Below are 26,482 nucleotides of genomic sequence, written 5' to 3'. Positions count from 1 at the left end.
ATAGCATAAGAAGTTTAAATTAAGGGAATTAAATTGAACCCCCTAGCTCAATGTAGCTTCTGCCGGAAAATAAGTAATACTAAGAACAAATGTTGTTATGCCTAGTCTCAAATAAGTTGGGGTCGGCTGTATGAATCATCACTGACCATGTTAATCCATTTAAGTCCTCTCATGCCAATACTATGCAGATTAATAAGTAAAAAATCAGATTTTAAAAATTAAAACTTTGAAACTTTCATAAAAGAAAGAATACAAAATTGGAAACACACAAACCAAAATAATCCCACTTAGATTATCTGTAGAGAAACCCATAACTAAAACTTCTCTCTTTTATTTTTCTGTTGCTTTTCTTCTTCTTTTTTTTTCATGGAAATCTTCCAATCATCAACTTTTTCTGTTGGAGTATTTTGGTATATTTTCATAGTAGTTAAAAATTGAAATTTGGATCATGGCGTGAGTTGCATATTGTCAGATCCAGCTCATTTAGTCAACCTATATTGTTACTTCATAGGACAATAAGTTCGAAACTAAAAATACATGATGCTGTTATAACCATCAACTGTGTGTTATATTACAAAAAAAAAAGAAAAAAAAAAAGAAAGAAAGAGCTAAATAACCTATTTTGTCAGTCATCCACAATCATTTAGGACAAAATGGTTGATACTTTTGAAGCCGTGTATAGAAATTTCAAATTATTTCAAGCTAGCTGGAGAAAGGCTAATGGTAAAAGGACTCAAACAATAAAATGATACAACTTATATTTTGTTGTTGGTTAGGTGAGTGGTTTTTCACATGAGAGGCATGTGATCAATTCCCCTCACCAGCAGCCTCCTCAGTCAAAGCTCGTCGCACTGGGCTTGCCTAGTGCAGTGTGGTTTGCGAGCTATTACACAGTAAGCAGGTTACCCACTACGCACCCAAAGGGTAGTCGGGTGCGGGTTTTCCTTTCCCTGGGAATTTTCAAAAAAAAAAAATACAATATTTTTGTTAATTATAAAATGATTAAAATTCAATATTCAAAGTTATAACCCCTGAGGTGTGAGTCTTGAAAACAGTTGCAAAGATACAAGATGAGTGTCAATACAGTAACTTTGTAAAGTTGCAATGGATAAAAAGACAAGTGCAAAACGGAGTAGTGGTTTGCTAAACAGAGAGAAAAAAGAACAATTTTCCTCTTCAAAATTGCTACATAACTTTACATGTTTGGAGGGTGATATTCATAGTTTTTGGCACCTCCATCTCTACCAAACACAATTCCTCACTTGTTATCTCCCCCTTGGACCAAAATAGGTTTATACAAAAATGAAAAGGGAAGGACTATTGTGGTATTCCCTTTCTCTTGCCATGACAAACTATTCTAACATTTTTGACGGATACAAAATGTTTTGCCTCCAAATGCAACACCTTGGACATTCCAAGCTACTTAAAAGGACGAAATTGATCTTCCACGCTAAACTTTTTCTACTCGAGGCAAGGATGTGTATTGAAAACGGAAATGTTCCTGAGTAGGATGGCTCACTCCTCATCATCGTCGTCCTCCTCCTCCTCATCGTCATCGTCATCGTCATCGTCATCGTCATCGTCATCGTCATCATCATCATCATCATCGAGCGTTGCCTTCCCCCTTGGGGGCGTATATGAAGGACAAGTAGGAAAATTATCCATGTTCATTCCATGGTAAAGTGCCATAGTTCGTAGCATTTCAGCAATTCCTTGATTGTGCTTCACCTGATAGGCTTGAAAATGGCGTATGTGATCCAAATCCTCCTCGATACTTGTTATTCGGTTGGGTATTGATGAAGATGCATAGGCCGAAGAGCGGGGTATATGAGATGGACCTGCAACATTGGATGCCTGCCTCTCATCAATGTGTCGGGCAGCCATCAACACTTCCTCACTAGGATCATATTGGACTCCTGATTGACTACGTAAAGCTGCAAGAAGTTGTTCCTTCAAGACCTGAAATGCATTAAAAAATTCATCAGAAATCTCATATTTCACATCTTTAGCTAATAAATTAGAGAGATACTAAAAATGATGACTATTGTTCATTAGGTCGTTTGTGATGGGCCCATAAAATTTTAGGCGAATTTTGGAAGGATCTTGAGATTATGGATAAAATCAAGAATGTCCAAGGTACTCCTAAGGTACTGACGCAAAAGGTGGCAAATGCATTCAACATTTGCCATATACACTTCAATGCCCTATGCGGAGAACCTATGTCCGAGAACTATACTTTCTCGAACAATGAAATAACATTTCTCCCGATTCAAAATAAGTTAGTCCCTTCACTGCAATGCCGAACTAGAATATAAGTGATGAAGCCGATCTTCAAATGTTAATCACACAATATCCATGAAAATTATTTTCCATAACTTTTCTAATCACATCATAGAAAAAAGAAAATTGTCATCATATACCTTTGAAAAGATGATCAATGCAATGATCAAAAGACATTCTCCTATATGGTAATGTGCCATAAGAGCATGTGAATATGGTCTTTCTTGTTCCTCTAAGGCACTAGACAATACTTATAAGTAGAATATCCTTCAAAAAAGCAATACTCCTAATACTCTTGTCACTCTATTAACACCAAAATTTTGGGCATCAAATTGGGCTAGATACAAGATTGGACCTGGGTAGGAGACTCAGTAACTTATTAGGTCTTCAACAAAATGAGCTTAGTTCCAAGCAGATGATATGCAGAAATCAAATCCATAGCATTCCCAAATAAAGAAGGGAAGTTATCATTGCTGACTTCATCACACTAGGTTCTTACATAGTCCGACTAAATCAAGTAACCACCAGCCCTAAGAGTGTAGAGCAAGCAACATCTGCTGAACGTGAGAATATCATGGTTAGCTGACTGGCAATGGGAATAGCCCGATAAGCAGTTTGCCACTACGGTACTAGGACACTTTGAGTAGCTTAGAAGCTTGTAGTGCAGAAGCAGAGTCCCTCTCCATGCTAATCATTTGAATAATACGTTGAGTAGCTTATATATTAGTTTGAAATGCCCTTATTCTTTTAGTTACATATAGAGTTCAATGTTTCAAGGTTCTGACAGTTCAGGAATCCTATTTTATATATAAAACCTTGTTATATTTCGTTAAGAAAACTTTGAAGACACTTAATAAATAATAATTTGTGAATTTGATCTTTCGTTCAATTCTTTTCGATTTCTCTCCTCTTCTGGTGCTACATCACCATCTAATAACAAGGCATTAGGAAGATTGTTCATGATCACCAATGATAATATTATATAGCAAAACATGATAACTTGACCAACCTTTTTCTCAGCAGCTTCTCTTACTTTGCCCCAAAATGCACCTGTAACATTTAAGTTAATACAGTTACTAAACTTTTAGCAAAAGGTTAAGAATTCACCATCAAGGCAAGCTCAATATAGATTAAGAATTCACACTGAGCAACATGAATATAGCTAAAAACCTTAAGCACCACCGATTTGGCATTCAACTGTAAAAAGGATCAAAATAAACAGGGTTTCAAAGAAACATTTCTGAGAAGAAAAGATGTAGGCATGTTACTTCAGTCAGAAGACTTTTTTCCATAAACAGATATTTAGTAAGGAAAATTCGATGAATACTATTTGGAGTTGGCTATATAAATTCTAGATATCTACTCTGCTCCAATCAGGTCAATCTATTCCATTATTAAATAATCTGTCATTCAAATTGTGTGTTCTATAAATCTCACGCTTATTCTTGCATAAGCATACTAGACTGTTACCAAACTCAAAAGGATCTTGACAAACACCATACTTAGTGTAAGTGTAACGAACTAAAATAACTATAGCTTTGTGTCAATTAGTTGGTATTGCCTACATGGATCCTTTCCTTTCATTGTGTTATCTTTTTGGCTAAATCTACAATGATTTTGAAAAGTTTCAGTTATTTGAGATAACTTCCCCTATGTGACATTTGATCTACCTCATCCCCTTTTACTCCATCAATCATCATAATGTTGCACATATAGATTGGTACATTCAAATGTCTTCATATTACGTGCTCAAACGATGATCCTTCTCTTATTTTAAACTCTATATCTGCTACTTGCACCCTCTATCTGGTATGGTCATTTATTGTATGTCCATGTATTCAGGCTAATGTTCGCATTACTACAGCATCCATTTTTTGGTATAGGTTCACTCCCATATAACAATATAACATTACCACTCTCATAACTTGTCCTACATAACTTCTCTTTTACTTGTTAGGTATCTTAAAATATAAAACTCATATAACATTTCTCAAGTTCAGTCATTCTATTGTACTTCTTTGTACGACTCTTCATTTATCATGACATTTTATTGAAAGGCTTCAACCTGAATATCAGAATTGCGTATAATAGGTCCATAATCTCGTCTTATCACACATTTTTCTTTATTTGGGCTAATTTGTCATGTAAATATGTGTCTTACTTTTAACTTATCTTAAGATCCTTATTTGCTAAAGTACTACCCAATGGTCTTAACTTCTTATTGACTCTCTTCTTCCTACTTCATAGATAGAAAAAAGAACTAGTACGTCTGTTATTTGTGGTACCCCCTCGTTTTATCAATTAACACATTATCATCTACAAAAAGTATGTGCAATGTAACCTCATCCCATATATCATTTGATTATTTAGCTCGTCCTATATATTGTTGAGTGGCTCATCCATAACCACAATGAACAAACCCGAGCGTAAGGTAGATTGATGCTGTAAAACTTTAGTTGTTGGAAAAACTATTGTTGAGGGAAAATCATTTGTCTCCTCTTTTTCACACTTGATACCAATTTTCTTACATATCCTTTATGGCCATTCTATATTTATATTAATTCTTTTCTTTACAAGCACCCCACAAAAGATTTTCATTGGCACTCTATTATGTAATTTATCTATGTCGATGCACATTATATGGAGATCCTTCCTCTCTCCCCATAATTTTTCGCCAATCTTCTTCAGAGTGTTATAATCTTTGCTGTAGATCTACCAGGGATAAGTCCAAACTGATTCTCCACCACCTTTATCACATCACTAAAGCTATACTCCATCACTTAATTCGAAAGTTTCATCTTTGACTCATACGTTTAATTCCGATGATTCTCAAAACTATGAATATCTCCTTCATTCTCATACCACGGTACTACTTTTTCACTTGTTTGGTATCTTTTCACTCTTAATTAGTTAACATGAAGCAGCTTAATTGCAAGTTGTGTAACAAATAAGTTTTACAAAAATGGTCAAGAATATTGATCTCTAGTCATTTTCCAAACAAAAATAATTGATAATGTCCATACCGCCACGATGCATTGCTTGAATCCCAGTCTCTTGTTTATGTCCCTTACTCCATGCATCTTTCCATTGCGTTACCTGATGAAACTTTTACAGTTAGGAAGGAAAAATCAAGAAATGAATGCAAAGGTTAACACAATGTTATGTGGAAAAGCTTCTCTTATACCTCCTCTTTCTCTAAAGACTGAGTTGTTGTTCGTCTTGATGTGTCTGAATCAATCTGTAATACAAGAACAATTCAGATGAGAGTCCGGAGTTAAGAGGATATTGAAAAGCAGGGAGCGCAGAACAATTAATGATACAGGGGTTGGAAGAGCAAAATGATTGGCATGAAGCATGAGACAGATGAATTCAGTTTTCACTTTTCAGCAATACCTCCTCCATCTCAGTCCCCCCTCCCCCCACCCTAACCCTTTTTTTAATGACCAACAAATTCAGAAGGCCAGTGGTGCATGGTCGAAACTCGGTAAATAATGTGTCTGCCGCTCTACACTTCTCCACTCTATAACAGTCCAAAATTAAGCTAGCCCAATGCTCTGGGTTTAGAATTCCTCTTGTTTCACTTCTTCTTTACTTACATCCTTATCAAACAAGGTAAATGTAAGTTACCTCAACTTGTAACTCCCATTTATATCTTCCTTTCCATCTTAGCTAAAAGGAATGTGATGCACAGAAACATATGAAAACAATATGACCAAGAAGTCAGGACATGAAATCAGCTCATTTAATTTTGTCCATCATACGCTAAAAAACAGAAAAATATTGTTCTCGAAAAAGAACAGAATACTTATAAATTCAGACTATAAACTAATACTTATGGAGTTATTGGCCTATTGAAGTGACCTACATATTAACGACCATCAATGAAATTAAGCACATATCAGTACTGAAGGCAATAGACGTAGAGGAACAACACTGGCCGGTGAAATCTACCAAAATATCCTTAAGCATGAATCCCCAAAGGAGACTTGCTTCAAGACGCTTCTTACCATAACTCTAGCATGGGATTCAAAATGTATATGACTTCACTGGTCGTTCAGTTATATCAAAAATTTTAGAACAACAAGGATCAACTAAACATATTTGAGCATCCTAATTAAAGTCACAAGGAGCACATGTAAAGTCAAATTCTGCCAGTCTCAGAATTATTACATAAATTATTTTCATCATTGTAGAGTACAACAACAACAACATACCCAGTGTATTTTCACAAGTGGAGTCTGGGGAGGGTAGAGTGTACGCGGACCTTACCCCTACCTTGTGCAGGTAGAGAGGCTGTTTCTGATAGACCCTCGGCTCAAACCAACCATCAATACAGCAGTAAGAAAAGGAAATACAACAATGAAGTCATGGAAAAAATTGCAATAATAACAGCTAGATAATAACAACAGAAGCAGCAAGAGATAGTAATTGTAGTCTAAGAACAAGACAAAACTTAGACTAATACTAAAACTACTGGTAAGGAACAGAAAGGAAGCACGGTCAGCTACCTACTAACCTACAGGCTACAACCCTGATTCTCGATCTCCGCAACCTTCTATTATGGGTCATGTCCTCGATAAGCTGAAGATGAGTCATGTCCTGCCTAATCACTTCTTCCCAATACTTTTTCGGCATTCCTCTACCTCTCCTGAGACCTACCATATTCAGCCTCTCACACCTACTCACTAGCGCGTCTGTGCACCTCCTCTTCACATGCCCAAATCATCTCAGCCTCGTTTCTCGCATGTTATCCTCCACAGGGGCCAGCCCCACCTTATCCTGAATATCTTCGCTCCTGACCCTATATCTCCGAGTATGCCCACACATCCATCTCAATATCCTCATTTCCGCTACCTTTATTTACTTCATCATAGTAAAGTATATAATGAAATATATTGTAATGGCGAGCGAGGGCACAATGTTAGAATTTCTCCTATCATGAGCTATATAAGATTGAATCGAGGCGTGCAAACAACCTCTTTGCATTAAAGTAAGGGAATGGTTTGCGCAGGTATTCAGCCACTCTACTCGGGTCCTACACTAGCTGAGGAGCAGTTTATGCACAAAGTAAGCCCTTTTATTATAAACTAATATAACAGACTAATTCATGTAACAGACAGATGATAAACCAGAAAATGAGATTGCTTCAACAAGCTCTGAATCCAAGAAAAGAACAACTTTCCACATTGGCATGTCTACTGAGCAATGTCTTATACCAAGGGTGATACCTAGTGGTCGATGAATGGTCGATGAAGTGGATGTAGTGGCAGAGCTAGGAATTTATGCAATTGATTCAAAAAAATGTTAAAATCTCACACTTGGGACTTGAACCAATGACTTGAAGCAACTTTTTAAACCCCTCTACCACTAAACTAGAATCATTTCTTATATCAAGAGAATTCAACAGTTCATATAAAAACATATAAAAAGTTTGTTGTATCATCCGAACAAAGGGTATTCAATAGAATCACAGGGTTCAAACCATAGGATAGACAAAAAATTGTATGGGTATTCAATAGAATCACAGGGTTCAAACAATAGGATAGACAAAAAATTGTATGGGTGATTTATTCTGTCTAAGCCGTGGTGTCAAAGTTAGTCTAAGCCGGACACCTCCAATATCATAAAAATAAAAATAAAAATATATGGACAAAACCTTAAACCGCCCAAAAAGCACAAAAACAAAACTGGCATAAGAAATGGGACATTAAGGGGAGACACATGGGGTTCTCCCATTTTTTAATCGGAAAATGCCAACCACTATCAAATAAACAATTGTTTTTTGCATGTAATCACGGTATGGATGAGAAAGAGAAGTTTACATGATAATCACGAAACCTGACGATCGGGAATCGTTCAAGAAGCCGTCGAAATTCTAGCTCGTCCATGGCCGTAAATGGATTATTTTTCCTTTAATTTGCCTTCGTCAGATTTGTGACGAAGTCTTTGCCTTCATCAGATTTTGATACCAAATTTCATTTGCCTTCTCATCAGATCATAACTAAGTTTCCATTGGCTTCCTCAGATTTGTGACAAAAGTTTCCTTTGCCTTATCAGATTAATAACAATATTGTTTCGTTTGCTAATTCTTCAGATTTTCACAAAGTATTTGTAATAATTTTGTGAGATTTTTGACAATATTGTCAAAAAGGTAGCAGTGCTTTGGTTTGAAAATTGAATGGAAGAGAAAGGAAGGGAAAATAAAAAGGAGAAGAAACGAGAAAGAGAAAGAAATGAAAGATTATTTTCTTTCCCTGCTTCGTTTGAATTGAAAATTCGAATTAGTGAATTTATTCAAAAAACAAAAAGTATTTAGTAATAGAATAACATGTGTTCTAAAGTTTTTTTTTTCTATGAGTATTCAAAGGTTATATAAGTGTCCACTTTTATTGAGATGGTATGCAAAAATTAATAAAATCGAATTAGGGTGTGTTTGGCCACTGCTACACAATTACTAGAAGAAACATACGGAGTATGTGTTTGTCAAAAAAATTAAATAAGCATGTTTTATATGAACAAAGCAAGATTTAATCGGTGATAGATATTAATGTATTTAGGAAATATTAAATGTGTTGTTACATACTTGGTAAATAAAATCTTTTAATTACCAAATCAAATGTTATTAGTTACTAGCTAGTATATTATAATGCATATTTTCTTTTTTAACTTAATAAGTATTAAATAATTATAGTTCGATATAGCAAGAGTAATACCCCCAACACTAGATTGAGAGCATAAGTTGTACGGACTGGCGTTGTGAGGTTGAATTTGTGCACCAATAGCGCAAGACGTAGCGATTCGCGCTGCTGGATAGAGAGCATAACATGATTGTCATCACAGCTAGATAACATCGGGACGGTTAGGAGTGTACATGGACCGGGTTGGTTCGATTTTATCAAAATCAAATCAAATCAACTATATCGGTTTGGATTGGTTCGGTTTTGTCGGGTTTTTTGGGTTTTTGAATTTTTTGTTACTTAAATATTATTTCAATCTTACTTTGTTAAATATTTGATAAATAAATATATATTTAGTAAAAATATAAAAATTTGACAAACATATTATCGATTAAAATATTCTTATGGGAGAATTCTATTAGTAACACATAATAGTTATTTTTTTAGTCATCTCGCAATAATTTTTCGTTGATGTACATTTTCAGGTTAAACCGAATTTAGTAATTAAACATAAAAACCAATATGATACATAAATATTAATAATCACTTCACATTTGAAAAATATTTAAGAATTTAATAGATCTTAACATATGATATGAATATGGAAGAACAAAGAGATAGACGTATTCCAGTAACACTTGATAAGAAAGTGATCATACAACTGTCACGACCCGAAATTCCCACCTTCGGACCGTGATGGCGCCTAACATTTGACTTGTTAAGTAAGTGTGATGACCCAAAATATCATCTTTAAATTTAATAATTAATTATGTGATCTAAGCACTATTTACCATTTCTCGACTTCCGTGTGCAGTCCGTAAAAACTTTCCGGAAAGTTTTCAGGTGAAAAATGGATTAAAATGTGAATTAGATGTTTAAAACATAATTGAGTTGACTTTGGTCAATATTTTGAGCAAACGGACTCAGATCAGTATTTTGACAGTTCCGGTAGGTCCGTATCGTGAATTGGGACTTGAGCGTATGCCCGGAATCAAATTCCGAGGTCCCTAGCCCGAGATATAGAATTTTGATGAAAAATTTAAAGTTTAAGTTCAAATAGTGACCGGATGTCGAATTATGTGCAAATGACCCCGAAATAGAATTTTGATGATTCCAACAGCTCCGTATGGTGATTTTGGACTTAGGAGCGTGATCGAAATTTTATTTGGAAGTCCGTAGTGGAATTAGACTTGAAATGCCGAAAGTTGAATTTTTGGGAAGTTTCACCAAGGGGTTGACTTTTTAATATCGGGGTCGAAATTCGATTCTGAAAATTTTCATAGCTCCGTTATGTCATTTATGACTTGCGTGCAAAATTTGAGGTCAATTGGACTGGATTTGATAGGTTCCGGTGTTGTTTGTAGAAATTAAAAGTTCAAAGTTCATAGATTTTGATTTGAGGTGCGATTAGTCGTTTTGATGTGGTTTGAAGCCTCGACTAAGTTCGTATTGTATTTTGGGACATGTTGGAATAATTGGTTAAGGTCCCGAAGGTCTCGGGTGGAATTCGGAAGGTAAACGGAATGGATTTCGGACAAAGAAGGTTGCTGAAAATTTGCAGAAATTTCGCGAGAAATTTGCAGAAATTTCGGAAATTTCTGGTGTGTGAAGCCAATTTTGGAAGCTTATATCTTGTAATTCATAAGGAATCAGAAAAGTTACAGAATATGAAAGTTGTAGTCGGTTGATTCTAGTTTCCAGAAAGTTAAACCATTTATCATTTGGACATTTGTACATAAAGTTATGATCAATTGAAGGAAGGCTAGTAGAGCCGTTTCTGGTGGACTTTTATTAACGAAAAATGGACTTTTAGTGACGGAAAATAGACTTTTAGTGACGGATTGGCAGAAACTTAAGGACCAAAAATGGTCATTTCATTCATTTCGTTTTGGATTTTTGGAGCACGGTTCTTGGGCGATTTTTACGGGAAAATATTGGGGTAAGTGTTCCTTATTCTATATTAATTATATTTCATGATTCCATACTCATTTACATCATGAATCCGTGAATTTATGGAAGAAAAATCAAGATTTTTGCAAAATCTTCCAAAAACGAAAATTTAAGATTTGGAGGTCGAGTTGTTATCGGATTTTGGTAAAATTGGTATGGGTGGACTCGTAATTGAATGGGTTGTCGGATTTTGCAAGTTTCGCCGGATTCTGAGATGTAATTTTGAGCTAATTTTGGATTTTAATGAAAATATAATATTTTCTTATGAAATTGATTACTATAATTTTTGTTGACTGTATCGAATTAATTATGACTAGATACGAGTCGACCGGAGTCGAAAAATCGAGAAAAAAGCATAATACTTAGTTAAATTGGAGCAAGTCGAGGTAAGTGACTTGTCTAACCTTGTGTGGGGGAAATTTCTCCTAGAATTGATATTAATGTGATTATTGAAATGTGTTGAATGTCGTGTACACGGGCTAAATTGTGAAAGATTATATTTTTAAATTGTGTAGATCAATGTTGCGCATTTATTAAATTATTTTATCTTGTTATATTCTTCATCATTGATCTGAGATATATACTTCAAATTTGTTTGATCTTTTCTTACTAATTATTTTACCTGTTTAATTGAAATTTGATTTCTTTTATTCTGTGCATTATTTGAAGGTTGATTTTCTTTAAATTAAATATTATTAATATGAAGTATTTGATATTTTTAAACTTGATATTGAAGCAACGTATTAAAGATTTTAAAATAATATTTTCCTAAATTATTTACTTCTGAATATTTTTATACTCATTGTGATGGAGCCATGAGCTCTTTATTGTGGAAAAATATTATTGTTGAATTATTTTGACATGATCCGTGAGCTCTTTATTGTGGAAAAATATTGTTGTTGAATTATTTTGGCAAGTTAAATTATTTGAGCACCTGAGGTGCAAATTATGATATATTGTGATATTGATACGCATGCGGTGGTATAAGGTCTGGGTGTTGAAACGCATGCGGTGAGATAAGGGTGGCTTGATACGCGTGGCTAGTAGGGGAGACTACTAGAAGTCATGCAGTGTGATAAGGGTGGCTAAAATACGAGATGCTATTTCGGAAAAAAATATTTTCTTTCAAATAAATTGTGAAAGCTCCCGCGGTGAGATAAGGAAATGAGATATTGTGAATTTGTTTATGATTTGGGACTACGAGGCGGTACCTCGGGAGTGCCCTTGTTGATATTGATTTATGGCCGCAGTTACCTTTGATTATTGTTGTGATTTTTTTCAAGTTGAAAAGAATTATGTTTTGTTTTCACGAGGTATTTATTTGCCATTATTTGATGTAATTAAATGTGACATACTATTTGATTCATTTCCATTGTCATTTTAGCTTGTAATATTGTTTAAACATTTTACCATGCCATTATTTATTCTCCAGTAGGGCCTGACCTGACCTCGTCACTACTCTACTGAGGTTAGGCTTGGCACTTACTATGTACCGCTGTGGTGTACTCATACTACGCTTCTGCACATCTTTTTGTGTAGATCCAGGTACATCTTATCAGACCACGCACCAGTAAACTAGTTGTACGAGGAGACTTCAAGGTATATCTGCCAGCGTCCGCAGACTCCGGAGTCCCCTTCTATCTTACTATGTTGTCTTCCTTAATTGCTTTAGACTCTGATGTATAGAGACATAGAGAATAAATTCTTAGAAGCTTGTGACTTATTTCTACCGGGTTTTGGGAGTTGAAATTGTTTGAATTATAGTTTATTTATTTCAGATATTTATTATTATTCCGCATTGATAGGCTTACCTAGTCTTAGAGACTAGGTGTCATCACGACATCCTACCGAGGGAATTTGGGGTCGTGACACCAAGCCAACGTTAGAATAATATTAGTCATTTTAAAATAATTTTTAAATTTATTAATAACAAAGAAATAAATACAGAAGTAAAGTCTGAAATGTAGTAAATAATCCATAAAACAACGGTGTTTAAATACCATCCCAGAATTAGTATCACAAGTGCACGAGCTTCTAGAATAATACAAATAAGGGTTTGAATAAAATAAAGCTGTCTGAAAATAAACACACAGCTAAAGTAAATTAGATTCGGACTTCAGAACTGCGGACGCCGTGCAGTTATACCTCAAGTCTCCTCTGGTAGCTGAAATCCGAGTAAGTCTATGCTACGCCGCTGGGACCAACTCCGAAATCTGCACAAGAAGTGCAGAGTGTAGTATCAGTACAACCGACCCCATGTACTGGTAAGTGCTGAGCCTAACCTCGACGAAATAGTGACGAGGCTAAGGCGGTTCACTTACATTAACCTGTACGCAATATTAGTAACAATAACAAATAATAAAAATAAATCAGATAACTCATTTATTATAATTGAAGCCAACTCAGCAGTCATAAACCATTATTATTTCAACCAATCTCTGTTATAGCGTGCAACCCGCTCCCACAATATATTCATTTTCAATATTCTCATATATTTATTTTAATCAAGTATATATAGACTTTTAAATAAGTATGTTGCGGCGTGCAATCCGATCCCCCAATATTGACTTTTTCAATCAATTTTGTTGCGGCGTGCAACTCGCTCCTCCAATATATATATTTACCAATTCAATTCTGCTGCGGCGTGCAACCCGATCATCCAATATATTTATTTCAGTCAATTCTGTTGCGGCGTGCAACCCGCTCCTCCAATATATATATTTACCAATTCAATTTTGTTGTGGCGTGCAACCCGATCCTCCAATATATTTATTTCAATCAATTATGTTGCGGCATGCAACTCGCTCCTCCAATACATATATTTACCAACTCAATTTTGTTGCGGCGTGCAACCCGCTCCTCCAATATATTCATTTACCAATTCTTATAGAAGAAATTTCCCCAATAAATGCAACAATTAATATAAAATTATAAGACAACAATCATAAAATAATTATGATTTAATTATGAAATAAACAATGACAAATAGCAAGTTATTATGGAAATCAGGGAAAAAAATAGGCAGTTTAATGTTTAATATGCTAAATGTCAAGTAGCAATTAATACACATAATTCAAATAAGATGTAACAATTAATAAAGGAATTCAGGAATTAATATTTGACAAAGAATAGGAGAGAAATAATTATTATAATAATTAATTCATGATTTAAAATAATTTATGATTTTTTAAGTAAATATGCAAATAATTAATTTGACAACGTATAGACACTTGTCACCTCGCCTATACGTCGTTCACGTGCATTTCACATAACAAATAATTTAAGGGTTCTATTTTCTCAAGTCAAGGTTAACCACGACACTTACCTCGTTTTTCAAATTCCAATCAATTACTCGATCAAAGCTTTTCCTTTTAAATTTGTCTCCAAAAGCTTCAAATCTATTCACAAACAATTCGATATACTCAATACGAATCATAGGAATTAATTCCATATGAATTTAATAATTTTTCAGATAAAATTCGAAATTCATTTAAATATTTGACAGTGGGACACACGTCTCAAATCCCGAAAAAACTCGCGAAATCCGAACACTCGTTCTACTGCGAGTTCAACCATACAAAAATTATCCAATTCCGATGTCAAATGGACCTTCAAATCTTAAATTAAAATCTTTGAAGATTTCTACCATTTTCAACCCAATCTTTACCCATTTGAACTCAAAAATCTATCCACAAACCTTATTGGTATAAGCATATCAACCATCTTCTCCCAAATCCGAAATTGAAAAACTAGGGTATGAAACTTTACCTCTTAGATGAAGAACTTGAGAGATTTATTGTTGGATTTCAAGGTTTGAGCAAGATTTGATGAACAAACACTTGAGCTTCTTCCTCTCTCTAGAACACTCTCACTTCTCTCTAAAATATCAGTTTTTAGCTCTAAAATGACTTAACCCCGCTCCTTACCCGGCCTTAGTAGTATTAAATGATCTCCTACGTGCGCGGCCGCCCACCTGGGCAAGTGGCCGCGCACCTGACGCAGAAAGTCTCAAATATGCGCGGCCGCGCATCAGCCGCGCACCTGACACAGGTCCAGTAAAATGGTCATAACTTTCTGTATACATATTCAAATGACAAACGGTTTAAAGCGTTAGACACTAGACTCGAAGATATTTCATTTGATAGGTTGTCCATCACATAACACCTTATATATATGTAGATATACTCGTCCAAAGTTTGGTCTTGTGCGTACTCATTTGGAACTTTAGTCTATTATAAAATTTTCCAACTTGGCTTATACTTAGAACTTTTCTTAGAGCCCATATCACTTATAATATGCCTCGTACACTTATTATCATATCCAATAGGTGTCCATCATGTTAATAGTCCTCGAATGAGAAGCAGAGTCTGCCCTCAAACACATAACATAACTTATCTCTTCTTTCGCATATTTCAATTTTCCGAATTTTACTAACTCCCAAAATTTCGCCAGAGTTTCCTTTGTAACTGGGCCTATCCACCTGTCAGAGAATCCCAGAAACCAATCCTATCAATACATACATAATCCAATCAACGCAACATAATATGAAAACAATATTAACATTGTCCTCATAAGCAATATATTTCTAGAAAATGAACGACATTAACATCAACTATTCAGGTGATACGTAACTCATAGCAGGTAAGCTCCCAACATCTTCATAAAACACAGAAATTAATGTTTAAATTAAAGATGACATTTTTGGGTCATCACAACAACCCATTATTTAAGGTCAATAAATATGGAGCACTTCATATTCTATTAAAATTTATATCCCGCAAGAGAATCCCAAATATTTCTAGACACTTTTTAAAGAAAATTCTATATAAAATCTTAAAAGTATATATAAAAATTATATATTTATATATCGGGTTGGTCCGAATATTTTTACTCAATACCAAACCAAGTCGGGTTTTTTAATCGATTTGGTTTGATTTTTCAGTTTGGTGCGATTTTCCGGTTCGGTTTATATCCCCCGTTAGCGAGAAGTTGAGCGCGAGGCTAGCATAGTAGGGCACATATATTTGCCGTTATAGCTAATAGAAGGTTGAGTACGAACTCAGCAAAGCAGTGAGTACTTTCAATTATAGCTAGTAAAGATATTGAGCTTGAGACTTATTACACCAGGGCATGACTGCCATTACATGAGTTTGGTAAGATATGAAGTAGAGATACATCTCTCTACAGACCACCACACGAATCAGGGGCGAAGCTATGTTGGCCCAAGGGTGGTCAGGAGAATTTGGTGTTTTTCTGGTCAGTAATGGAAGCAATCGTCCTTACTGTCGTAAAATAAGAGCACCTGGCTTTGCCCATTCACAAGGATTCGATTCTATGTCCAAACATCACATGCCAGCAGATGTGGTCACCATCATAGGTACTCAAGATATTGTGTACGAAGAGGTGACCACCCTTCGCCGAAAAATTATACTACATATAAGGTAAAATATAATTTGTTATTGATTAAAAATAGATTTTGAACACCCTTGCATAGCTTACTGGCAAAGGATTATTTAATTTCCTAGCTACACTACGGACACGAATAGAAGTACAGCTTTATGTGTTTATCCAACTATGAGAGATGCGGCAATAAGGATGACTTAGAAGAATGTTCAGTTTCGAAGAACAGTTGGGGGTGAGATGAGCTCTCAGAAGTTTTACACTGTATTGATGCAGCCTCAGTATCGGTATTGCCTAAAGGTTCAGAAGTGTGGATCAGTTGCCCTTACTTTTAGTTAATTGAAGAAGTATGAGAAGAGTTTCCTCAATTTTGGATTCTGCTAATAGTAATCTTTACAAGATTTCTTCCTCTTTGTCTCAATGTAAGTTCTTTCTTCTTTTTTATTTTGGATGTTTTTAATTACTCTAGGTATTAGTGGCTTCAATCTTGAGTTCTTTTTCTTTTTAGGGGTGTAACATTTGGTTTTAGTTTTATGTTTGCTTCTTGCATACATGATTATTTCACCGGGTTCTGCTATCTCCCACTCACCTAGTGTATACGTTGACTAGGTTTTCTCATACGGGCATGCAGTGTCAGTATTTTAACAAGATTTGACATGAGTGTAAAAGAACCATGATCTGAGCTAGACATTGTACATTTGTACTGAATTTTAGCACATAGGTTTAGCTAACAAAAGTAGTTTTGTATTTGGCCACATGATGTCATTGTTACACGGTAGGTCATGTAAGGTTTCAGACAGATCACAAGAGCTTACAACTAATTCTTAAGAGAAAAGGACTAAGTCATAGTTAGCAAAGAAGTGAAATGCATAGTTCAGCACATGTAAGAGTGTATCATATGAACGGCTTGTTGATATGCATGTGACCCAATGAGATTATATTTATGAGTGGTTACATGTATATCTATTGTTTTCCATTTATATATATATGTATCACATTTATAATATATGTTATACCTTGTTCATAGCATGCATGGTATTTTGAGAGACTTGTTTCACCAGGGATGAAAGAGGGATTGGGCCTAGGCTTACCCTGTTGTTATTGTTTCTGCCTCGTCCATATTCTACTTCTAGCATAGTTGATGGGCATCCTTGATTTCACTTGTGGCGTTTAGAGATTCTAGTTGAGGTGGGGCAACAACATTCAGATCGTGGTGTCAGGTACCGTTACTTTTATCTATCTTTTTTTCTGTTATTATCGTGTTGTGTCCCTAGACCTCCTTGACTAGTCTGTTGGAGGTGAATTTTGATACTTGGAGGTTTTGGGCTTCGAGTCATTATCTTTATTTTTTTTGTACGATTATGGATATTTTACATTGATTGGAGACTACAAGTATTAATAGGATGCTTCTCTTATAGGGGAAACTCCGCAAAACATTTATTGATATTTGGTACTCGACTAAGATGAATACCAATTCACTTGACATGGGTAGTTACTCGGAAAGTGTCAATCACGAGCTTCAAAATTAGGTTGTGAGTAAGGAGTGGTAAACGGGCGGGTCGGGTTGGATATGAGTCGGGTCGAAAACGGGTAATGAAAAAACGGATAAATTATCTGATCTGACCCATATTTAATACGGATAAAAAATGTGTTAACCGACGGATAATATGGGTAATCATATTATCCATGTCTTCATGAATATGATCACTTTTGGAAGAATTCCTAGACTTCCAAATTTGGGAAACTCCCAATTTGACGCTTTACAAATGTAAAAGTTATACTCATTAATTATCCATTTGTTACCCATTAGTTATCCATTTTCTAAATGAAAAATATGGTTCTTATCCATATTTGACCCATTTTTAAAAAGTTCATTATCCAACCCATTTTTTGATAAATAATATGGGTGGTTAACTATTTTCTTTTAACCATTTGTCACTCCTAGTTGTGACAATACATGAATTGTTACACCATGAAATTTGCGAGCACATATGAAACTCTCTATGTTTTTTCTTTATTTTTGTTTTCTTCCTTTTTTTACTTTAAGTATTCGGTAATCGAGTGCAACTAGCTTGATTAACTAAGAAGGACAAAGCACGATCTCCCAAAATGTTTTCTATTCTCAATACTCCATTAATCTTACTTGATTATTATAAGAGAATAACTTCATGAATGTCATATAACTTTTATTACATCCTTTAAAAATTCATTCCATTCCATCGAATTATTCGACTTTTGATGCAAAAGATTTATAGATGGAGTTCATATTCTTTAACATATTTTTGAAATGAAAAAGTCATTCAACTTGCCAATCACTAAACTATTTTTGACAATCGAAAAGTAACTTAGCTTGGCGTAAGTATCATAGAAAATGTCTCATTTGTTTCTTTCTGGTGACTTTCTGCGAGATAACAGCCTTTCTACTTGAATCAATATCAATTAGACAACAACTTTTCTACTTGAATCAGTACATGTATGTGTAACCAAAATGAGTAGTGCATGACAACATTTCATGCTAAACGTGCATTTTAATACAAAAATATAGACCAAGGAACTAAAGGTTTCTAATTTCCTTCCCCAGAAAGTGAAAAATGAGGCATCTACACTAATCCTGCAAATCTAAATTAAGATACAACATTACAACAGAACTGGCAATTAAGTTAACACGGAAAGGATGAGTTCGACTCCGCGAATGTTCACGACAACTATACCTCCGTCCCAAATAAATTGGAGTCGGCCATAAATCTTTACTGACCATATTCCTCCATTCAATGCTTACATTGAGATCTCATGGAGTCAGTCAGAAAAATTCAGAGTTGATTGAAAAGCCTCGTCGATTAATTGTTTCTCTTTTACTGCATAAATCTTCCATGGGAAATATGTACGCCTAGGGCAGATATCCAGCAACAACTAAGTGTTGGAGCTGATAAAAGACGAAGTCATGAACCAACTTTTCTCCGGTTTCTAAGACAGCTAATTTTCCACCACCGAAAAAGAATCGGAATTTATCTTGATGCCCTTGCCATAAGCAGCAATGAGAAGAGCCTCCGCTCGACCTGGAAGTTAAAGAAAGAATCATGAAATAATATGTTGATGGTAAATGGAAAAATATAAAAGTTATTAGAAAATAAGATTTTGATGCAACATCTGTTAATTATGGATATGAAAATATTGACTTAGAGGCCAAAAGATGATCAAGGAGTGTATTTATTTGATACAAATTCAGAGATTTGTGTGCAGAAAAGCTTGCTATAGAAGAGGTCCTAAATAGGAATTTCACCAACTGGAAATGTTGGAAAATGAGTTTCCAACTTAGTGTTTAAGGCCAAAACTACAAATTGTAAGAAAAGTAAAGAGGGTACCAGAAGCCAAAATTTGAATTATCGGAAAGAAGAAAATAAGAGACAAACTTATAAACTAAAGGAGCAAGTATAACATATTTACAATTCTCATAAATCGCATTGTTTAATTTTTTTTAATAACCAAGAAATCCTCGAGGACCAATGGCGCAAAGTACGAAACTTAGTGGATAATGAACCCCGTCCCTCTACCCTTCTCCTTTCAAATACCAAGCTTTTGTCTACGGCAAGGTTCAAACCTGTATAGTACACCTAACCCACACATCACCGCGCACCACTAGACCAGGCAATCACACTGTATAATTGTTTGGTATCAATATGAAGTTAACTCATTTATAATAGCTAAGGAATACAAAGTCATTATTGCTAGATTATATTAAAATGTGAAATCCTGAGTTATCATCTTACAGCCAGACAAGGGCTATCAAACCCGTTATACTCTTTCTTGATAGATGAATAGTCTGCTTAAATGATCCCTTATGATTGACGAGTTACAAAAAGCAGTAAAAAAAATTAGAAGCCACAGGTCTTTTTACAAAAATATAAAATGTTTAGGAGATTGGGTCTAGTATACCAACCATGATCTTTCTTCCTTTTCAATAGAGAACTCAAAGAGGGAAACAATTCAGATGCAACTTCCCTGCTGTAATCCTGCCAAGACATTTAATTGGATGACAGATATTAGATGATGACTACAGGAAATTTTGGAGATGCTGCAATTTTTGCAAGAATTTCTTTTTTTCTTTTTTTTAAGAGAGAAAAAATCTTTTTTAGTATAAATTTGCAAGAGCCTCTTTACCTTCTCAAGGAAGGGTAAGGTCTGCGCACACATTATCCTCCCCAGACCTCATTTGTCGGATTACACTAGGTTTGTTGTTGTAGTACAAATTTGCAAGAGCAAACAAGAGCAAAGCAAAAAATCTAACTAGACGGACTTTTTAGTTCATGAAAGTGCAAAAGCAAAAGGCTTGAATAATAAAGTACATCCAATCTAGAGGATAGTTTTATTTTTTTTATAACCATTCTAGAGGATAGCATGTTTTTATGTTCAACTAAGCGGCGGAACTATAAACAAACCTTGTTTGAGCGTTCTTTTGTTAGTTGAAACTCACTCTTCCATGCACTTGATGGCACTGGAATGACGGAGAATCCCGAAGCAACTAAGATCCCGATCCACATTCCGTAGCCGAATCCTCCACTCCACCATCCCTTGATAGTGCAAAAATATATTGATAAGTGATTAAAAAAAACAAAGAAGATATGCTAGAGAAGTTCTATCCACCTAAAAAGAGGTGATGTTAAATAGCATCTCATTACCCAAAAAGAAAGGTCTTCCCACCTCTTTAGCATAATAAACAAGGCCAAATTAACAAATGGTAGTTGCTAGATGATACCACGAGCACATACTTGACTGACACTATCTGGTTGAAGCTCTGGAGGGACTGATATGTATGGCCCACTAAGTGTAGATGCATATGTTATGCGGTCCATTAGTAATAAACACTCGTGAATGCAGATTTATTTGATGGTGCAAGTTTTAAAGAGCAATTGGATATGAAAGTATCTATCATCATTTGAACAAAATTGATAGCCTAGTGAGTACGTACTGGCATTCTTGTTAATGATATTGCTAACCTGCTTACCATCTTGTGGATATGGCGTTGATTGTTCAACATACACAGTTGTTCCTGAAAACAAAATGAATATCTCATGTGATTCTAAGTACTTATCCAAAAAATTCTTTTTAAATAAAGTACTTATCCTAGTGAATTTTAATAATTCAACTACATTTGATAAGACCATAAACAGGAAAAGATAGCTCATCTGCAAGGAAATTTACGACTAAACAAGTTAGAATTGGCTAGACGAATCCTCAATGTTCATTCTGCTCCATCTGGAACCGTTTCATTCCAATACATCAGCAAGGAAATTTGCAGTCTCTAAATCCTCTATGTGACTCCAAGAAAGGACAGATAGCTTCTTCTCAAAACCAAGAAAGCACTACAACCTTCTACGTCCGATGTAATTATTTGAACCACAAGAAAATGGTCCGAAGGATGAGGTCAGGAAAGAAGACATCGCACCATATTAGCATATATTTTAGACTAGTTTTAACCTAAGTTTGCTCGGACTCAGACTCGGGTGCGGGTGTCCGATACGAGTGCGGATCTAGATGTCGGATTCTTCATGATCTAAATGTTAAGATTCGGGGCTACAGATACAGGTGCAGGGATTCGGCTAAAAATAATTCAAAATATCTAAAAACAAAGTTATAAAAATATGTCTAAATTATGAGACATTATGTGGAAAACCCATAAGGTAGTCCGGGAAGGAGAATATATTGATCAAGAGGATAATCGGAGAAGGAGATAAAAGGAAAATGCCTAACATGGAAATTTCTACATACAAGGTATTCCATTTTCTTCAATTTCACCCTAACTTTTGTTTTGATTTCAAAAGTCATTGTATCTATCCCGAATTTCTCGTCGATTTTGGTCAAAGTACCCAAAATCGGTTGGCCAAATCCGGCACGAACCTCCAAACCCAGGTCGTGTCGACACGGGTGCGGTACCATAAGTGAAGAATCCGAGCAACTTAGGTTTTAACTATAAAAGATATCCATCATATCCGTTCAACTAGATGAATTTAAGTCTCAGTACATGGACCTTTACTTTACAGAAGACATTAGAAAATATAGAGGACTTATTCTCTGAATATCAAGGCCTTTCTCAGATCAAAACTGTAAGGCAAGTGTTTCTGAAGTAGCAACGAGGGTGTTTTCCAATAAAACCCCAAATGAGGGAGAGGGAGAGAATGATCAATTAAAATCTTTCATTCCGTCATATATATGGATTTTTTACTGTAATTCTCTCCAATATTACATGTATCACTCCTAGCAATGTTATAAGGATGTAGCACAAAGGACACTCAATTCAAACAACCAGCTACTGCACTGAAGAATCAATGACGAATATACTTTAATTACATTCATAGTTATCCAGCAAAAGTGATTAACTTATACGATGTGTATGCTTCAGAATCTTTGCAAAACCCAATAGAATTCATATAAAAGATGCACCAATTGCCTCCCCACCCCACCCCGTAGTCCAGAAGCAGAAAACAGGATAGTAAAATAACAAAGCATACCTAGAAAACAAATACTAATATTTAGTTTATTGGTGAAGGAAAAAAGGAAAAAGAGAGCATTGTCACCTTCAATGCCAAACAAACAAACTAGCACAAATATCTGAGAAATGGCAGAATCTACTGCACAAGTCATTCACTCCAGATAACTGAGGAAGTAAAGAACAGAGTTTTGAAAGATTTCCAAGATGACAGCTTCTACGTACCTATAGGAGCTTCAAAACTTTGAAGCAACTGAACAATAGCTTTTGCATCTAACCGCTTCCGCACTCCTTTGCCAACTAGTACTTTCAAGTGAGGAGAATCAAACACCTGAAGATTGGAATAGGAAGTCAGCGACCGGTAAGTATACTGCAGTTTTAGAAGTAAAGAAGTCAATGAACAAGGTATTAACTTCTTAAAGCACAAGAATATTTCTTTCTTTCTTTCTTTTTTTATTTTTCCTTCTTTGGTTTGAGATAGATGGATATACATTTCACCACTCACTTAATTCGAGTGGACAATTTTCAGACAAAACTCCAATAGCAATTATTAGTTGTTTGGTTTACCCAGTGTTGTGAAGAGCGTGAAGCGAGGAAAAGCGACGAAGCGCTCGCTTTTTTGAAGTGAAACGGAATTTTAAAAAAATATATATTAAAATAAGAAAGAACAACTGAAACGAAAAACTAAGAACACCTAAGAAGAAGGCCATTAAAAGAACAACTACATAACACATAAGAAACGCAATAAGAACTAAGAATAAAGGATATGAAAATAAGAAGAAGGGCAGTATAAGTATAACTGAAACGAAAAAATTGGGCAGCATTTCAAACGAAAAAATTGGACAGCATTTCAAACGAAAAAACAGTGCAAGAAAATGAAGAAGAAGAGGAGGAGAAGAATGAGAAAGAAAAACTGAAGGGAAAAAATATTTCCCAGCATTTCACTGCTATTTGGACGCTGAAACAGTGAAAGAAAAAGAAAAAGAAGAAGAAGAAGAAGGAGGAGGAGGAAGAAGAAATCACATACTTGGACCAAACTTGATGATCTTGAAGTTGAAAAGTGTAGAGAACTTGAACCCTAGGTCGCCTCTTTCTTTCTCTGTTGCTGCTCGTTGATGATGTTTTAAAAAAAGAACAGTTTTTTTAATTAAATAGGTTGGCAGCCCTGTAATACAGAGAAACGCTCGCTTCTTACGCATCGCTTCGCATCTGCGCTTCTCGCTTTTTAATGGGAAGCGAGCGCTTTTTTAAACCTGCTACGCTTCAGCTAACAGAAGCATTCGATGGCTCGCCTCGCTTCGCTTCTCGCTTTAAGCAAGGAAGCGCTCGCTTTTCACAACACTGGGTTGACCCAGCCCGAGCAACCCCACACAAACCCCAGGAGAATCATCAGCAGTTACCCATTGTTTCTCCATCTTTGGTTACTCAAACTACAAACCTAATGGTTAGAATTGGAGCGACTCTTATCACTAGAGCAACCATCACTGGTCTCGGCAATTACTAGTTGCCGTTTCAAGATTTTAGCCAAGCACAAAAGACAATGAATTTGAACTCAAAGCCTGAAAAGAACTATATTACTACTAGCATTGGCAAGGAAACCGTGACTGCCAGGTATAACGCTGGCTTAGAGACAATAAGCCCATGTATGCTAGAAGAACAGACAACCCTGTGCATACAAGGGTGTGGCCTAGTGGTCAATGAAATGTGTTAAGAACCTTTAAGTCTCAGGTTCAAATCCCAACAGAGGCAAAAATACTAGATGATTTCTTCCCATCTATTCAAGCACAAAGTTACCCAATACCTATGCTGGTGAGAGGTAACATGTACCCGTGGAATAAATCGAGATACGCGCAACTTGGCCCGTATACCATAGTTATCAAAAAAAAACAGACAACCCCGTATCAAAGATATAAACAACATCTAATTTTGGCCCTCAAAAGCAACATAGAAATGGAATAGAACTTATTACGACTCTCGCTTAAAGAAGTTAAAAAAGGTTCTTGAACTATGGAAAACAGGGCAAAGGAAAACATCAGTACTGTTCAAACCTACAATAAATATAAAAGCTGAATTCAAGTCTTAAGCTATCCATCAACAAAAAATATTTCCACGTGCTTAATCCCTAAAAAGTATCAGGTCTGCACGTGAGGGCCATGTTGCACCTGTAATACAACAACAATAACTACGCCTGCCTTAATATCAAGTAAGTTGGGGTCCGCTACATGAATCCTCACTGTTCATGTCCCTACAATTAAGCCCATCTTTTTCTAATATTACATATCATTAGTTCTCTACATTTTCTATTGACAAACAAGTCTCCCATAGGAAGGCGAACCTTGCGCGAGGTAAAAGATGCTGTCGAGTCAGCAAGAGGTCACATGTTCAAGTTGTTTCACATAAGACCCAATACCCGGACCCCGCGCATAGCGGGAGCTTAGTACACCATGCTGCCGTTTTATATAAGTCTCCCACAACACTAAAGAATTCCAGGCTAACCTTGGACCTAAAATAAACGAACTAACATGACTAAACTTAATTCCAACTAATTGGTATCGCCTACATAGTATCTGTTTATTCCATTGTGCAGTATTTTTCGCTAGGTCTACATTGATTCCAACAGATTATAGGTTGCAACAATAATAAAGAACTAAAATTTAAAAGTTTTATACTTACCTGAGGAGGTTGATTTGGTTTCAAGAGAGCCAAGGCACCAGAAGTATCTGGGTCAACCCCAATAATCCAACCTGCATTATTCAAATCCTTAGTATATTGAAAAGGGCAAGACAAAGAGTCCAACCAATCCATTTTCAGCTGAGCTTCCACAATTCCCTTACTACCCCTGGCCACCTTTGGAGCTCCGTTTCTTGAAGACTTAGCTGTTTCAGAAGATGTGTTTTGCTCTTCTACGACAGGGGCATTTGTGGTAATGGCTGCTGAAGATGAAACTGAAGCAGAGAACAGCCTCTTGAATGCTACAGAGGAGGAAGCAGTAAATCGAATTGTGGGGATGAATTTTGAAGTCATTGGGTGAGCAAATTGGAGCGGTTGGGTTTGTATGAGGGTTGATTCCATGAGAAAGGAAGGGCCCCAGTTCGCCTGAGAAAATACCGCCGGCGCCGGATTATCAAGATTTGCGAGTTCTTAGTTTTAAAAAAAAAGAAAAAAATCTTTGAGTTTTTGAAAAAGATGACCGGAAGAGTTTTTGGGATTTTGCTTTGAGGGGGTAAAGTGCGCAAATAGTAATTGTAAGATATACAATTTAGAATTAGATAATACTTATTTTATCCTAAAAAATTTAACTTAATAATAATTCAAAATATTTTTGTTCTGAAAAATTAAAATTAAAATTCATGACACAGTGATTAATTTCTAAATAGCAATCCTTTAGAGTAGCTACTTAATGTCATTTATACGACTTTCCGAAGAAACTGAGTTCGAAAGTTGGTAACGAAGTAAAAAGGTATGGTATGTGAAATTATTTAATTTTGTCCGTAATTACGTTTATGATCTATTTATAACTTTTGTTATTAGAAAATCATCTCGTGTTTATTATTTATCAATAAAAACTCCAATATATAATAGGTGGATTCTAGGTGTTCAATTCTACAAGAAAAAATTATTCTAATTCAGCTCTCATCTTTTCATTGTGGTGGAGACTTGTAAAAGTTTCAAAGTGTTGGATTTTTTTCCA

General features: G+C 35.5%; 2 protein-coding genes across 2 annotated transcripts; both read right to left on the bottom strand.

Annotated features, from left to right (window-relative positions):
- Positions 1-1,299: 1,299 nt before the first annotated feature.
- LOC107797081 (uncharacterized) lies at positions 1,300-8,435 on the bottom strand. Its single transcript, XM_016619938.2, has 5 exons — positions 8,103-8,435; positions 5,465-5,518; positions 5,304-5,376; positions 3,290-3,330; positions 1,300-1,959 (listed from the first exon to the last, which is right to left on the bottom strand). Exons 1-5 carry the CDS (start codon positions 8,166-8,168, stop codon positions 1,516-1,518), a joined length of 678 nt encoding a protein of 225 aa, XP_016475424.1. The 5' UTR covers positions 8,169-8,435; the 3' UTR covers positions 1,300-1,515.
- A 10,312-nt stretch (positions 8,436-18,747) lies between these two features.
- On the bottom strand, positions 18,748-26,027 carry LOC107809858 (Holliday junction resolvase MOC1, chloroplastic). Its single transcript, XM_016634552.2, has 6 exons — positions 25,465-26,027; positions 23,017-23,122; positions 21,302-21,354; positions 20,744-20,875; positions 20,245-20,317; positions 18,748-19,363 (listed from the first exon to the last, which is right to left on the bottom strand). The coding sequence occupies exons 1-6, from the start codon at positions 25,861-25,863 to the stop codon at positions 19,281-19,283; spliced, it is 846 nt and encodes a 281-aa protein (XP_016490038.1). The 5' UTR covers positions 25,864-26,027; the 3' UTR covers positions 18,748-19,280.
- Between the last annotated feature and the right edge of the window lie 455 nt (positions 26,028-26,482).

Source organism: Nicotiana tabacum, chromosome 19 (genome assembly GCF_000715075.1).
Source record: "Nicotiana tabacum cultivar K326 chromosome 19, ASM71507v2, whole genome shotgun sequence".
Classification (NCBI taxonomy): domain Eukaryota; kingdom Viridiplantae; phylum Streptophyta; class Magnoliopsida; order Solanales; family Solanaceae; genus Nicotiana; species Nicotiana tabacum.
Note: the sequence above shows the minus strand (reverse complement) of the source record. Positions and strands in the feature narration are given on the sequence as shown.

What these genes read in the sequence shown, in the direction of transcription:
- LOC107797081 (XM_016619938.2), bottom strand. Translation starts at nt 8,168, where the DNA reads ATGGACGAGCTAGAATTTCGACGGCTTCTTGAACGATTCCCGATCGTC. An exon ending in TCAAGCAATGCATCGTGGCG is followed by an intron (nt 3,331 to 5,303) that starts GTATGGACATTA and finishes TAAATGTTACAG; the next exon opens with GTGCATTTTGGGGCAAAGTA. An exon ending in GAGAAGCTGCTGAGAAAAAG is followed by an intron (nt 1,960 to 3,289) that starts GTTGGTCAAGTT and finishes AATGCATTTCAG; the next exon opens with GTCTTGAAGGAACAACTTCT.
- LOC107809858 (XM_016634552.2), bottom strand. Translation starts at nt 25,863, where the DNA reads ATGGAATCAACCCTCATACAAACCCAACCGCTCCAATTTGCTCACCCA. An exon ending in AAGTTTTGAAGCTCCTATAG is followed by an intron (nt 21,355 to 23,016) that starts GTACGTAGAAGC and finishes TTTTGTTTTCAG; the next exon opens with GAACAACTGTGTATGTTGAA. An exon ending in ATCCACAAGATGGTAAGCAG is followed by an intron (nt 20,876 to 21,301) that starts GTTAGCAATATC and finishes TGCACTATCAAG; the next exon opens with GGATGGTGGAGTGGAGGATT.